This window comes from Meriones unguiculatus, chromosome 17, assembly GCF_030254825.1.
Source record: "Meriones unguiculatus strain TT.TT164.6M chromosome 17, Bangor_MerUng_6.1, whole genome shotgun sequence".
NCBI classification, from domain to species: domain Eukaryota; kingdom Metazoa; phylum Chordata; class Mammalia; order Rodentia; family Muridae; genus Meriones; species Meriones unguiculatus.
The window spans coordinates 11239979-11255246 of NC_083364.1; the positions used below are offsets into that span (position 1 = coordinate 11239979).

At 44.5% G+C, this 15268-nt stretch overlaps 1 protein-coding gene across 1 annotated transcript; it reads left to right on the top strand.

Annotated features, from left to right (window-relative positions):
• Positions 1-13516: 13516 nt before the first annotated feature.
• LOC132648683 (sentrin-specific protease 2-like) lies at positions 13517-14236 on the top strand (the record flags this gene model as incomplete). The annotated part of the gene is made up of 1 exon (XM_060370901.1): positions 13517-14236. A coding segment is annotated over one exon (720 nt), but the record flags the coding sequence as incomplete, so codon positions are not given.
• Between the last annotated feature and the right edge of the window lie 1032 nt (positions 14237-15268).

The window sequence follows — 15268 nt, forward strand, 5'->3', positions numbered from 1 at the left end:
CAGATGATCTTCTGGGCTCCTCCAAGGGGCTTGGGTCACTTCTCCAGCCCCACCACCTGCAGCACACACAGCTTGTCTTCTAAGCTCCAGAAGGCTCCATTCCATTGCTGTTGCTCTTCTTGGTGGTCATCTTATGTTACTGCAACTGGGATGGACTTCCCCAATAGCCTCTCAAAGGCTCTCTGCATGGTCCCTTTAATCCTGGGCCTTCAACTGCTGTTGAGGCTGCACCTTCACCAGTGGCCTCTCCTGGCTTCTCACAGAGCCAAGTCTCAGCTGATCTCCACACTCCTTCAGGCCTTCAAAACCAATACCACCTGGGTAACTCTTACACTACCAAGTTCTGTTGGCAACAGCCTTGGCCACCTCTGGAACACAGCACCTGTGTGTTGACCCCGAGAAAACACTTTCCAGAAGGCTTTACCTTAATGATGCTGGGCTCTTAATCACTGCTAGTTCCTCAGCTGAGGCTGACCAGCACTGATTGTCTCAGTCACACAAAAATTTCTCTTCAACAGTGCTGGTCTTTTGTTAGTCACAGCTAATTCTTCAGCTCCAGCTGTTCAGACACCACAGATTCCTCACACAAATGGCCCAGCAGAGTCTTTGCTTTCCTCTGAACCTTGCCAAGCCAGGCCTCTATTGTCAGCACCGCTCTCAACATCCTTATCTTCCATGCTCCAGCAGCTGCCCACTAAGCTGTCAACACTGAATGGTTTTTTTCATCCAAACTTTTAAGTCCTTCTGCAATCCTCCCAAAACATCACGGTCAGCTCAGTCTCACAAAACACCCCACAATCCTGGTACCAACTTGTCTTAGTTAGGGCTGCTATTACTACAGTGAAACACTGTGACCAACAAGAAAGTCAGGGAGGAAAAGGTTTATTTGACTTACATATCACTGAAGGAAATCAGGACGGGAACTCAAGCAGAGTGGGGACCTGGAGGCAGGAGCTGATGCAGAGGCCATGGAGGGGTGTTGCTTACTGGCTTGCTCCTCAGGGCTTGCTCAGCCTGCTTTCTTATAGAACTAGGACCATCAGCCCAGGGATGGCACCATTCAGGATGGGCTGGGCCCTTCCTCATCAATCACTAATTAAGAATATGACCTACAGCTGTATCTTATGGATCAATTGAGGCTCCCTCTTTTGAGATGACGCTAGCTCATGTTAACAAAAGATTAGCCAGGACAGATACCAAGGGACTTTGGGGATCTTCCTGCCTCTGCCTTTCCATCCCTGGGATTACTTGTCCTGGGACAGAACTGGGACCTTTGGACCTTGTTCTTCTTTGCAAGCACTTTACTGATCGAGCCTTTTCTCCAGCCTGGATCTTCTAATGTCTTTCATTAAACTCTTTATTTATATGCATATTGGATCTTTTTGTTTCATTTTTTATTTATTTCATGTGAACTTAGTTATTTTCTTTTTTTTCTTTTATTTATTTATTTGTTTTTTTTTTTTTATCAGTTACATTTTATTAACTCTGTATCCCAGCCGTGTCCCGATCCCTCATTCCCTCCCAGTCCCTCCCTCCCTCCCTCATCTCCACCCTGCCCCTTTCCAAGTCCACTGATAGGGGGGACCTCCTCCCCATTCATCTGATCCTGTTTTATCAGGTATCTTCAGGACTGGCTGCAAAGCCCTCCTCTGTGGCCTAACAGGACTGCTCCTCCCTTCGGGGGTGGGGAGACCAAAGAGCCAGTCATTGAGTTCCTGTTAGAAATAGTCCCTGTTCCCCTCACTTTGGGAAACCAATTGGTTACTGAGCTACCACAGGCTACATCTGAGTGGAGGTTCTAGGTTATATCCATACATGGTCCTTGGTTGAATGTCAGTCTCAGAAAAGACCCTGTGCCCAGATATATTTGGTCCTTGTGGAGCTCCTATCCTTTCCCCATCAGACTAACTCCCCTTCTTTCTTATGATTCCCTGTACTCTGCCAAAGGTTTGGTCATGAGTCTTTGCTTTGAAAACACTGCTAGTTAGAGTCTTTCAGATGCACTCAGTAGACTCCTGTCATACGTTCAATGCACATCCCATCTGTCTTTCTAAATGAGGATTGATCATCTTACCCCATGTCCGCTCAATTGATTATCTTTTTTAGGTGTATAGATTTCATTATGTTTATCATATCTTATAGGTCTATATAAGTGAGTATATCCCATTCTTGTCTTTCTCCTTCTGGGATATTTCACTCAGAATGATCTTTTCTAGATCCCACCATTTGCCTGCAAATTTCATGATTTCCTCCTTTTTGATTGCTGAGTAGTATTCCATTGTATAAAAATACCACAATTTCTGTACCCATTCCACCGTTGATGGCCATCTGGGTTGTTTCCAGGTTCTGGCTATTACAAATAGAGCTGCTATAAACATGGTTGAGCAAGTGTCCTTTTTGTGTACTTGAACAAACTTTGGGTATATACCTAGCAGTGGTATAGCTGGGTCTGGAGGAAGCACTATTCCTATTTGTCTTAGAAAGCGCCAGATAGCTTTCCAGAGTGGTTGTACCAGTTTACATTCCCACCAGCAGTGGAGGAGGGTTCCCCTTTCTCCACAACCTCTCCAGCATGTGTTATCACTTGAGTTTTTCATCTTGGCCATTTTGATGGGTGTAAGGTGATATCTCAGGGTCGTTTTGATTTGTATTTCCCTGATGGCTAATGAGGATGAGCATTTCTTTAAGTGTTTTTCTGCCATTTGATATTCCTCTGTCGAGAATTCTCTGTTTAGCTCTTTTCCCCATTTTTTAATTGGATGACTTGGTTTGCTGCTTTTCAGCTTCTTTAGTTCTTTGTATATACTGGATATTAGTCCTCTGTCAGATAAAGGGTTAGTGAAGATTCTTTCCCAATCTGTAGGCAGTCGTTTTGTTTTGATGACGGTATCCTTTGCTTTACAGAAACTTTTCAGTTTCATGAGGTCCCATTTATTGATTGTTGCTCTTAGAGCCTGTGCTGTTGGTGTTCTGTTCAGGAAGTTGTCTCCTGTGCCAATGAGTTCTAGGCTGTTCCCCACTTTTTTTTCCAATTGATTTAGGGTATCTGGTTTTATGTTGAGGTCCTTGATCCACTTTGACTTTAGTTTTGTGCAGAGTGATAAATATGGATCTATTTTCATTTTTCTGCATGTAGACATCCAGTTGGTCCAGCACCATTTGTTGAAGATGCTGTCTTTTTTCCATTGAATGGAATTGGCTTCTTTGTTGAATATCGAGTATTCATAGGTGTGTGGATTTATTTCTGGTTCTTCTATGCGGTTCCATTGATCCTCCTTTCTGTTTCTATGCCAATACCATGCAGTTTTTATTACTTTTGCCCTGTAGTACAGCTTGAGATCAGGAATGGAGATACCTCCAGATGATCTGTTGTCGTACAGGATCGTTTTGGAGATTCTGGGTTTTTTGTTTCTCCATATGAAGCTGAGAATCTTTTTTTCAAGGTCTGTAAAGAATTGAGTTGGTATTTTGATGGGAATTGCATTGAATCTGTAGATTGCTTTTGGCAGGATGGCCAGTTTCACAATGTTAATCCTACCAATCCATGAGCACGGGAGATCTTTCCATCTTCTGATATCTTCTTCGATTTCTTTCTTCAGAGACTTGAAGTTTTTCTCAAACAGGTCTTTCACTTGCTTGGTTAGAGTCACACCAAGGTACTTTATGTTATTAGTGGCTATTGTGAAGGGTGTTGTTTCCCTAATTTCTTTCTCAGCCTTTTTGTCTTTGGTATATAGGAGGGCTTCTGATTTTTTTGAGTTGATTTTGTATCCTGCCACTTTGCTGAAGGTGTTTATCAGCTGAAGGAGTTCTCTGGTTGAATTTTTGGGGTCGCTCAAGTATACTATCATATCATCTGCAAATAGTGACACTTTGACCTCTTCCTTTCTCATTTGTATCCCCTTGATCTCCTTTAGTTGTCTTATTGCTCTGGCTAGGACTTCAAGTACTATGTTGAAGAGATATGGGGACAATGGACAGCCTTGTCTTGTCCCTGATTTCAGTGGGATTGATTTAAGTTTCTCTCCATTGAGTTTGATGTTAGCTATAGGCTTGCTGTATATTGCCTTTACTATGTTTATGTATGTTCCTTGTATCCCTGATCTCTCCAAGACTTTAAACATGAATGGGTGTTGGACTTTGTCAAATGCTTTCTCAGCATCTAAGGAGATGATCATGTGGTTTTTCTCCTTCAGTTTGTTTATGTAGTGGATTACATTGATGGATTTCCATATGTTGAACCAACCTTGCATGCCTGGGATGAAGCCTACTTGGTCATGGTGGATGATATCTTTGATATGTTCTTGGATTCGGTTTGCAAGTATTTTATTGAGTATTTTTGCGTCAATGTTCATAAGAGAGATAGGCCTGAAAGTCATAAGAATTACCAAGATGCTTTGCTTCAGAGTGACCTCACTTTGTGTCCTGTAGGAGTGAACACAGAGTGTTACAGAATATATGAGGCCTGCTCGTTTGGCTCCATTCCTATGGTAGAAGATGTGATGACAGCTGGCCACTGTGGAAACATGTCAAGTCACCACAGCGCTCCTCTGCAGTTACTCAAGGCCATGGGTGCCCCCCTTATCTTCATCAAGGACTGGAAGAGGAGCTTCCTGCCATTTTAGAAAAGGAGAAGACTGTAACTTTACAAGAAAAGATTCAAAGAAGAAAAATGTTACTTCACTGGTACCAACACTTCAAAACAGAACTAAAGTGGAAATTTACTAATATTTTAGAAAGCTCATTTTTTATGAATAATAAAGGTTAATCATACCTAACTGTAAGTGTGTGTTCTTAAGTGTGAATATGTACAGCACTTGATAAGGCGGCTCCATCGACTCAGTTTCACGGAAGGGACCACATGTTCTCCTTTTTGGCTAATGCTGTATACAAGATCAAAGAAATGGTGATATTTTACTGAGGCTGACCTGGCAAGATACTGACACAGGCAGCCTGAGGGGGTCACAATCAAAGTCACATTTAAGTGGGATTCATTTAAATGGAACTGGAATTCTTCGTTTCATATTTTTTTAAGGTAATATGAATACCCCATTTTTTAAAAAGATTTATTTATTTATCTATTATGCAGTATTCTGCCTGCATGTGTGCCAGCGGGCCAGAAGAGGGCACCAGATCTCACAAATGATGGTTGTGAGCCACCATGTGATTGCTGGGAATTGAACTCAGTAACTTTAGAAAAGCAGCCAGTGCTCTTAAACTCTGAGCCATCTCTCTAGCCTGGACCTGGGATTCCTATCACCCATGGTGCTGTTGGGGTTTATTCTGTATTTGTACCTGAGAAAAGCAATGTGAGACAAGAGGCTGAACTACTAGAGAGGAATTGTTGCCTGAGCCCAGAACGGACTCGGAGGTACAGAGGCCTCAGTGGTGAATCCTAGCTCTGCTGCTAAATAGTATATTAAAAAAAATCACTACCTGCCTAGGCCTCAGTTTCCTCATCTTTAAAATGTGTTAGTTCTTAGATCCCTGGAATGGAATAAACTCTTATTGAGATGATTATTTAAAATTGCTTAACAGAAGGGCCTCTGGCTTAGGCCTTGTCTTAGTCACTCTTCTGTTGCTGTAAAGAAACACCATGACCAAGGCAGCTTACAAAAGAAAGCCTTTTCCCAGGGGCTTGTTCACAGGTTTGGAGGGTGAGTCCATGGACACCAGGGTGTCACACAGGGTGGCAGGCAGGCATGGGGGTGGAGCGGCAGTGAGGGCTTCCATACTGAGACAGCAACCGAGAGACAAACAAACAGAAAGAGGCCTAAACACTCAAACAGCAGAGCCTATGGGGACAAACTCAAACCCCCTCGGCCCTATAGTTGAAGCATCTAGAGGCTAAGAAAGGAGGAGTGCTTCCTCCCGGGAATTGAGACCAGCATAGGTACCGCAGGAAGCATCGGCCTACAGCCTCAGCCACAGCAGCCAAGCAGTTTCTACACACCAACTGCATTTGATCATCTATAATCTGTGCCTCTTACTGTTCCTGTTGAGAGAGATGCTGTGTGGCTCAGCTGCCCTCAAACTCATGGTGCCTCCTCTCCTCGACCACCACACTCAGCTTCAACAGACTTTAACAGGAAACAGTTTAAAAATGAGAGACAATGCCTTACACACACTTGATTTCACCAGGGTCTCTGTAATGTGAACTTACCTGGAAGTTGTGATGAGGTATCCCGTGAGAAAGAGCACAAGAGATAACAGGTTTTATTCTGAATTCCAGTCAATCCTGGGGAAGGGATTTCAGGGGGAACCTGGGGTATTTTGTTCAATGTTGAGAGAATTAAATGCTCATAGTCAGTTTTGCTTAGCTTTTTATTCAGTCCAGGAGCCCAGCTTATGGAATAGAGCCCCAAACAAGGTTGAGGTGGGTTTTCCCATGTAGGTAATCCCTCACAGGCGCACCTACAGGTTTGTCTCTGGATGCCTCTGGACCCCCACAAGTTGACAACATTAACTACCACTGTGTTCACTCAGCAATCAATATGATATGTTGAGTGTTCGTGGCTTAACGTTTCCAAGTTTGGGGATTACTCACTAAAAGTGAGCAGTTTGCACACAGTCTCACAAGAACCCCACAAGATGACACTAATATTGCCCTAATATTCCTAAATGGAATCTGGAGACTAAAGATTCTATAAATCAGACATAACGAGGATGTAATCCCAGCACACATCTTCCTGCACCCGGATTGACTCTTCTTTCCTGCTGTCTACTGTTTCCTGTGGACCTGTAACTCCTTGCCACTGGGAAGCAGGTTCACGCATGCAAGATGAGCACTTCTGATCATGGCTTTATACTGATGGATCTTGTTCCTCACCTGGCCTTCAGTGCCATCATCTTTCTCAGACTTAAGAACCAAACCGACTCCCAAATTTGAAAATGGTGGACAGCTAAAGTCTGGGGTACCTGAAGTCTGGTTCCTCCATCAGTCCTGTGTGACTTGGCTCCACCTTGTGGTGGCTGTTTTCTTAGCCCTCTGCTCCTCTCTACTGCCTCCTAATTCACATCTTTTCACTCTTCAGAGGTATGTGATGAGAACTTTGCCTGCTGGTGAGATTCCATCCCTCTCTGGATAGTCCAAGTTTCCAGAAGCAGAGCTTCCTGTCCCATGTGACCCTTTACCCCTGGTGGAAGTAGGGGTATTCACCAGGGCCTGTGGCCAAACATTGTCACTTACAGAAGCATTGCTTTGCTTCAGTGCCGAGTAATTGAATGGTGTCAGTGTGTGTGTGTGTGTGTGTGTGTGTGTCTGTGTGTGCACTTGCATGTGTATACATGCATCTATACATATGAAGGAAATAGGCTGACATCACGTGTTCCTCAGCCCCTTTCCACCTCAGCTCTTGAGTCAGGGTCTCCCTCCTAACCTGGGGTGCACCCATTTGGCTAGGTTGATTAGGCAGTGGGGCCCAGGTGTTCTCCTGCCGCCTTCCAGGCTGGGAACCTACAGACTCACCCCATCACACTGAGGACTTTTTACATTTGCTGGAGATCCAAACTCATGCTTTCACGGTGGGCGCTTGACCAACTGACCCATCTTCCCAGACTCTGAAACAAATTTTAAAATAGCAAATGGAAATGCACCGTTGGTGCCAAGTTCACATACACGTTCAGACATGCACAGCCGAGCTGCAGTTAAGACTGAGTGCAGGGTAGCACAGCTCTCTTTGTCATGAAAAGAGCAGAAATTTTCATGGAAATGCTCTGCTAGTGCTAATTCTCATCTTGACCTGCATGAGTGAGCTCAAGCCACGGACTGGCAAGAGATCACACAGCCCCCTCCCTTTGCAAGTTTGATTCCAAAATGTCTTTCTTCTAGAATGTAGGCAAGGCCAGGCACATTTTGAGGCTTCATCAAAAGAAGATTAAAGAGTTTTGTTTGTAATGAAATGAGTTGATGTTTAAAAAAAAAGAAAAAAAAAGGAAAAAAAAAGCTGTTTCTTTTTATTCATTCACTTTCCTGCCAATTGTAGCTCCCTTCCTCCTCTCCTCTTTATCCCACCCCCTCACTCTTTCCCTTGCCCCCCTCCCCTTCTCCTTGGAAAGTGGGAGCCCCCACCATCACCGACCCACGCCAGCATATCAAGTCGCCTTAGGGCTGCATGCACTTACACGTTCAGTGATAGTGTCTGGGATCCAGTCCTGGGACATGTCATAACCAACATCAGAGCACTTTAGAGTCTGTCTTAGACTCAGACACACCACTTTACACTTAAGACGACACTTCTCAGGACCAATGCGCATATGGGGCACAGGGAGATCTCGTCCTTCTTCAGAGGAAAGCCTGAGATGCTGAAGTTCCAGTAAGCTCTGAGGAGGTGTGCTACGAAGGCCATTCTGAGGAGCAAAGACACCAGAAGTTCCAAATATTGACTGGGGAAAAGAATTCTCCAGGTGAGTCTACTCATGTGAAGCTCAGAACTAAAGCACATCAAGAGTTTTACTACCTGAGTGCCCATGATGGTGCTGACAAGACAGTTTTCATTGAACACATCTCTAAAAACTAATTGTTTCTTCAGTACAAGACAGAAAAAAAAAGATAAAGTAAATGGGCAGGTACAGATAAAGCTGGGATTACAAGCACCAGGTGGCATTGCCCTTATCTCATGCCTTCCTAACTTTTTGTTTCATTGTTGCTACAGCAGGCCTGGGGCCAGCAGGATTGTCCACTGGGTAATAGTGCTGGTCAGGTGAGCCTATGAACCTGAGATGTAGCCTTGGGATCCAGCATGCAATGAGGCTCAGCTTCTAAAGCTTGTCCTCTGGCCTCCACAAATACACAATGGGACACATTCATGCACTCATACATGTATACACACACACACACACACACACACACTGTACACACCTATGCTCTCTACAAACATACTCTGTCCACACACATACTCTCTCTCTTGCTAAATGATAGTTTAAAATAGAAAAACTTAAAATTAAATCAGGCTTGTAGAATTGTGGTGTGTCCACCAGGAAAAACTGCTTGGACACAGGGTTCAAGCTGATAGAAAATATTAGTGAGCTGGCAACTACAGTGAGCACTCAGGATCCTAGGGTAGCCCTCAGCTTTTCTTAAGGTGAGCTTTTAAGCACGAAACCCATAACCTGTGTCTGAGGTCTGTCTTCCCCTCCTTTTGCTCGCATCTCCGACTTGGGAAACCATCACTGTATTCTTCTCTTCCATGAACCAGAGATTTTCAGATTATCTTATCTCACAGAGGTGAGATAATACAACATTTATCAGGTTTATTTCACTTGACATACCTTATCCATGTTCAGCCATAATTTTTCTTCATATGAAAATTATTCCATTGTGTGTATGTCATGTATGATGAGTAATCTTGGGTTGTCAACTTGATCACATCTGGAATCAACTAAAACTCAAGCACCTGGGCACATCTGTCAGGAATTTTCTTTTCTTTTCTTTTTTTATTTTAGAACCTTCTTTTTCTTTTTCTTTTTTTTTTAACTTTCTAAAAAGATTTTCGAAATTATACTATAATTACATTTCTCCCTTCCCTTTCCTCCCTCCACACCCTGGCATTTCCCCTCCCTACTCTGCTTCAGATCCATGGCCTCCTCTCCTTTCATTAATTGTTATGGCATGGCAAATATGTATATCAGTATGCATAATCCCAAATATAACCTGCTAAGTCCATAAAACATTGCTGGTGTGAGGAGCTTCTGGGAGGCTGTTCTGCACTGGGTATCTAATCTGTGTGCCCTTCATGAAGCTGGCCCCCTTCAGATGGGATTTTCCTGGACTGGGTCATTTGAGAGGGATCCTTTGGGGTCAGATGACCCACCCTAAATTTGGGCCACACCTTCCAGTGGAAGCCTGCATAAAAGATCCTGGAAGAAGGGAGTCTTTGCCTTTTGTCCACTCACCCTCCCTTTCTCTGGCAAGTTCATCCATCTTGCTGCTGAGGCATTTCTTCACTGGCATTACAGCCTACTTCTTTGGGATTTCAACATATACTGAGGACCAGCTTAGACAGCCAGCTTTGTAGACTGAACAAACTAAGAGGATCTTGAAGGTGGTAGGGATTAAACCGTGGCCTTTGTTTATGCAAGGCATACGCTCAGTAATTGCTGATCTACAACCTCCCTTCCTATATCCTGTATTTTATCATTCGGGGCTCTTTGTATCCAAGGCTGACTGTGAAATCCCCACGTTGCTTAAGATGACCTTGAACTTGTGGTTCTCCTGCCTCTGCTTCCAGAGCGCTAGGAGAAGAGGCGTGCCCCATCACAAGCAGTTGTGTGTGGTCTGGGAAGCAAACCCAGGGTTCTTATTTGCTGGGCCAAGAGTTCCACCAAGTGAGCTCCACTCCACTCCAGCCCAGCTCTGCTTCCCCACAACTCAGCCCACACATGCTGACTTCTTTGAGCAAGCCTGCACACAGGCACACACACATATGCACACACGTACACACGTGAACACAGACAAACACACACCAGAAGCTACAGAAAGAAAGAACACAAGGTTAAATGTCAAAAATGTCAAACTGTGTCCAGAACATGAAGTGGGGTTTGGAAAGGCAGCTGTGACGGCCATTCTTGACTGAGAACTGGATTCCAGTTATCTGGTATTATGTAAAACCCCAAAATGAAAAGGCACACCTGTGAGGGATTCCTTGCTTAATTTTAATCCTCATCTTTGAACAGGGAAGCCGTGCCTCTAATCCAGGCCACACCTTCCGCTAGAAGCCTCTATAAAAGGCGCTGGAACTAGGGAGCTTTTGCTATTTGCCTGTTACTGCCTCGCTGAGAAGAAGTCCATTCCTTCACTGTCCTTGCAGTCTACTTGTGTAGAATTCTGGCCTTTACTGAAGACCAGCTGAGACATCCACACTCATGGACTGAAAAACTACTGGACTTTTGGACCTTCCATTGATAGGCAGCCATCTCTGGACTAGCTGGACTTCAGCCTGTAAGTCATCTATCTAAACTCATCTATCTGTCTGTCTGTCTGTCTATCTATCTATCTATCTATCTATCTATCTATCTATCTATCTATCTATCTATCTATCTATCTATCTATCCTGTGTGTGTGTGTGTTCTGTTACTCTCTAGATCCCTGACTAAGCCTGCCAGCCTTGTAAACAAGGGGTGCCCAGTTGTCCACATGCTTTGGTTCTGCCCCTGCGGTTCTCTGCTCTGAGAAGCTCCTTTGGTTAAGAGAGGAAGGCAGGAAAGAGCTGAGAGGCGCGCTCTTCTCTGTGGTTTCTCTCTGCCCTCTTGTGGCGGTTGCCTGAATTTGCAGGGTGAGAGGCACAGCCATTCCACAGTGATCCACTGGGATAAAAGGCCGCTGTCTTTGCTCACCTTTCAGAGTTTATTGCAGTTCGGTCATTTATTTGTGTTGGGGGTGCGGCAACTGCTGGCTTGCCACAGCACATGTGGAGGTCGGAGAATAATTCGGGTGACTGGGTTCTGTCTTTTTATCTTGTGTGACTCAGGAATTGCCCTGAACTGGTCAGAGTTGCCAGTGAACAGCTAACCGGGCTGAGCCATCTCATTGGTCCTCAGTTCTGTTTGGCAACGATCAAATCAAATATAATCTACAAAGCTTCGCCACTGATCAATCACATGTTATATGAGTTTTATGGAGATATGGTTATGTATCTAGATTTTTGGGAGTGAGAAAAGCAGCTACAAGCAGGTTTAAACTCATGGTTTGGCCTCCGTCTTTCAAGGTTTAAGGACATAGAAGCTTCTCAAACTATTTCTAAAAGCTTTTACAAGGGATAACTATCTTTTCATTTATTACATTTTTTTTCTAATTTTGTTTTGTACATTTTAGCAGTGATTTTTACTTAGTTCTCCAGTACACTGTTTCTCTGGGAAAAAAAAAAAAAGAGAGAGAGAAATTGGCTTAGTACAAATCCTAGCTTTTATTTTTTTAAGATTTATTTTTAATGTGTATGAGTGTTTTACTTTCACATGTGTAAGAGCAGTGTGTGTGTGGGTTTCCTGCTTAAAGCCAGAAGAGAGTGTCAGCTCTCCTGGCACTGGAGTTACAGCTGATTGTAAGGTACAAAGACAGGGCTAGGAATCAAAGTGTGGTCTTCTAGAAAAGCATCACTCTTTACCACGGAGCCATATCTGCTGAGTCATCCTAAAAAGATCTCTCCAGCCAAGCAGTGGTGCTGTCGCTTTTAATCCCAGCACTTGGGGGTTTTTATATTTATTTATTCATTATATGTGCTGAACTTCTGCTCCTCTGAGTTCTTACTGATCTTGGGTTTGCTTCAGCCAGCAGGAGTTCCAACAGGAATTCCAGGAATGAAAACAAGCTTTAAGACCCTAGACCTGGGGATAGTGGGCAGGGCCTCCATTCACCAATGAATGTTGCCCTGGTGCATAAAACCACATCATAACCAGCTTGTGGAAACTGGCCTTCCAGAGCCTTGGTGACAGTGGAGGGAGGCACACAGTAGTCTTGCTTCTAACGTGTGTTGACTGCTGTCTTTGGCTGAAAGTCTCTGACACTCATTGTGATTTCCACAATTTCAGGTTCTACAGAGGCTCCTTGTGCCCTAGAGCGATCCTTCTCCCTCAGTAGGGAAAAACAAAAGGCAGAGTCGGAACTCCACTGACCTTTCTATAGCGGGACTGAGGAAATGCCACCTGAAAGACAAGATTAGAGAAGATCAGCTATGTGAGAAGTGTCCTTTGACACTGCCACCTCCTTCTGTCTTGGTGGCCTAACTGACCCCAGCGCCAAAAGAAACCTGTGCTCTTCCCCTGCGGATTCTGACCTTGAACCACCATGTCTGGTGTGGATAAGACATCTCCCAGTTGACTAAAGGACCCTTCAGCCATCAAGGGGACAACCCAAGAACTCCCACAGAACGACCAGCTGACCTGCACTTTGACTTGGACATCAGAAAGCTGTGTTGCAGCAGGCAGCCAACACCTGAGCAAAGACAATCCAAGTAGTCCCTCTATAAGGCAGCCTTCCAAGCAGGGTAAAAGAATGAGCCCTGAACAGCCAGAGAAAGGCCAGAAGAGGAAATGCCAAGAAGACAAAGAGGATGATGTGTGGTCCGAAGAGCCAGTCCAGTCCTGGAAGAAGCTGAAACAGGAACAGCATGAAACAGAGCTTGGGGATGAAGAGCCTGACAAGAGCCGAATATGGACACCCCAGGAAAAGGGTCCGTTACAGCTAATGGCCCCAGAGTGTGCCAAAGGCCCTGAGGAAGAGGCTGTGACTGAGGAGTCTGTGGGTGGAGGCCAGGGTCTCAAGCCCCCCCACAGCAACAGGGAGGAAGAAGTTCAGAAAAACCACAATGAAAAGTTCCCAGGGCTGTTGGAACTCCTCCAACCTGACGTCCCCGTGAGCTCTGGCCCTCACAGCACTCACACAAGCACCATGGACACCTCCAAGACTCTCAAAGGTTGTGCTGAAGGGCAGAATCATGAATCGGAAACACCTCAAATCTATACAGACAGTGTCAGCAATGGCATGCCCAACAGCAAAGTGTCAACACCTGAGGTCAAGAAAAAGGCTCTTGAAGACCAAGAGAAGGGCAGAGGGCTGGACTGTGGTCCTGATATCACAGTGGACATGGAGAAAGAAATCGGCAGTGTGCTAGGCCCTGGGTCAAAAGATGAGATCTTGAGCTGTGCCTTCAAACTGCAAATGACTCGAGGAGACCTGTGGACCCTAAGGAACACCCAGTGGCTCAACGACAAAGTCATCAATTTTTACATGAATCTTCTCATGGAAAGAAATCAAAGTCAAGGCTACCCGGCACTTCACGCATTTAATACCTTCTTTTACACCAAGTTAAAGTCTGGTGGCTACAGGTCAGTCAGAAGATGGACCCGGGCAGTAAACATCTTTGCCAAGGAACTTCTCCTGGTCCCAGTTCACCTGGGCATGCATTGGAGCCTGGTGGTCACAGACCTAAGAAAGAAGAGTATTGTCTACCTGGACTCCTTGGGACAGAAGAGACCCGACATCCTTGAGCTGCTTTTCTGCTATCTGCGGGAGGAGAGCAAAGCGAGAAGGAACAGCGACCTGAGCCCTGCTGAGTGGAAGCAACGTAGCATGTCGGCAGAGGAGATTCCTCAGCAGCTGAACGGGGGCGACTGCGGCGTGTTCGCCTGTAAATATGCAGATTACATTTCCAGGGACCAGCCCATCACCTTCTCCCAGCAGCACATGCCTCTGTTCAGGAAGAAGATGGTGTGGGAGATCCTGCACCAGCGCTTACTGTAGCAGCGCCCCCTGGCGGCCACTGCGAAGCAGCTGCTCCAAGCTCTTTCCCAGGTGAGGCTAAGGACTGCAGGTACTGGGTGTGGAAGAGCCTTGAACAAGTTCTGAGTGTAAAGACTGCGGCCAGGACAGCCACGGCTGCACAGAGAAACCCTGTCGGGACAGAAACAACAACAACAACAGAAGACACGTGTGCCCACCGAAAGTTAGAAACTATCCGGCCTGCACAGCGCATGCTCACAAGCACGTGGCTTTCAAGATTTATCTGTGACTGAGGTCGATGCTGGATTGAATTTTGCTGTTCTTGTTCACAAGTTTTAGCTAACTGGCAGTGGACGGCTTCCGGTGCTTTTCGGCCTTTCGTTCTCGACTGCTTGTTTGCATTAGTTATTACTGAAAGGAAGGCCACCAGTTGCCTGTCTCCGAGTGAATCTCAGGTTCCTTCCGGTACTGTGTGCTACCACAGAAGCGTCACAGTGTGCTGCTGTTCACGGGACCCGAGCAATCCAGGAGAAGTAAGAAACCCACCGGAGGCATCTCAAGATACTTCCCAGCCTGGAAGTAAAGACACCTATTTTATTCTCCGAAGAGGAGTAACTAATGATAGATGTGCATTGTAAACCCGGGACTCCTTGAAGCCTCACCCTCCTGAGGGCTGTACTAAACTGTTTATTCCAAAAAAATAAATATATATATTTTTATATATATATATGTAAATAAACAAATATTTATATATAAATAAAAATATATTTTATATATTATATATATAAATATATATATTCTTAAGCTATTTTTAAGATTTTTAAGCTATTTTTCTTTGTATATATTAAGCTGAAATTTAATATGTCATGTTAATATTTATATTCTGTCATCTTAGCCCCACTATTGGTATAGACTTAATATATTTAGTGTGAATATTGCCAACTACATGATAATCTATTTTTATACAGGAAACTTTAATTTTTTATTAGCAGTAAATCTTACATTTGTGTTGTTATTCATTAAAGTTTTTATTTAATAAAGTTTGGAGTTTTT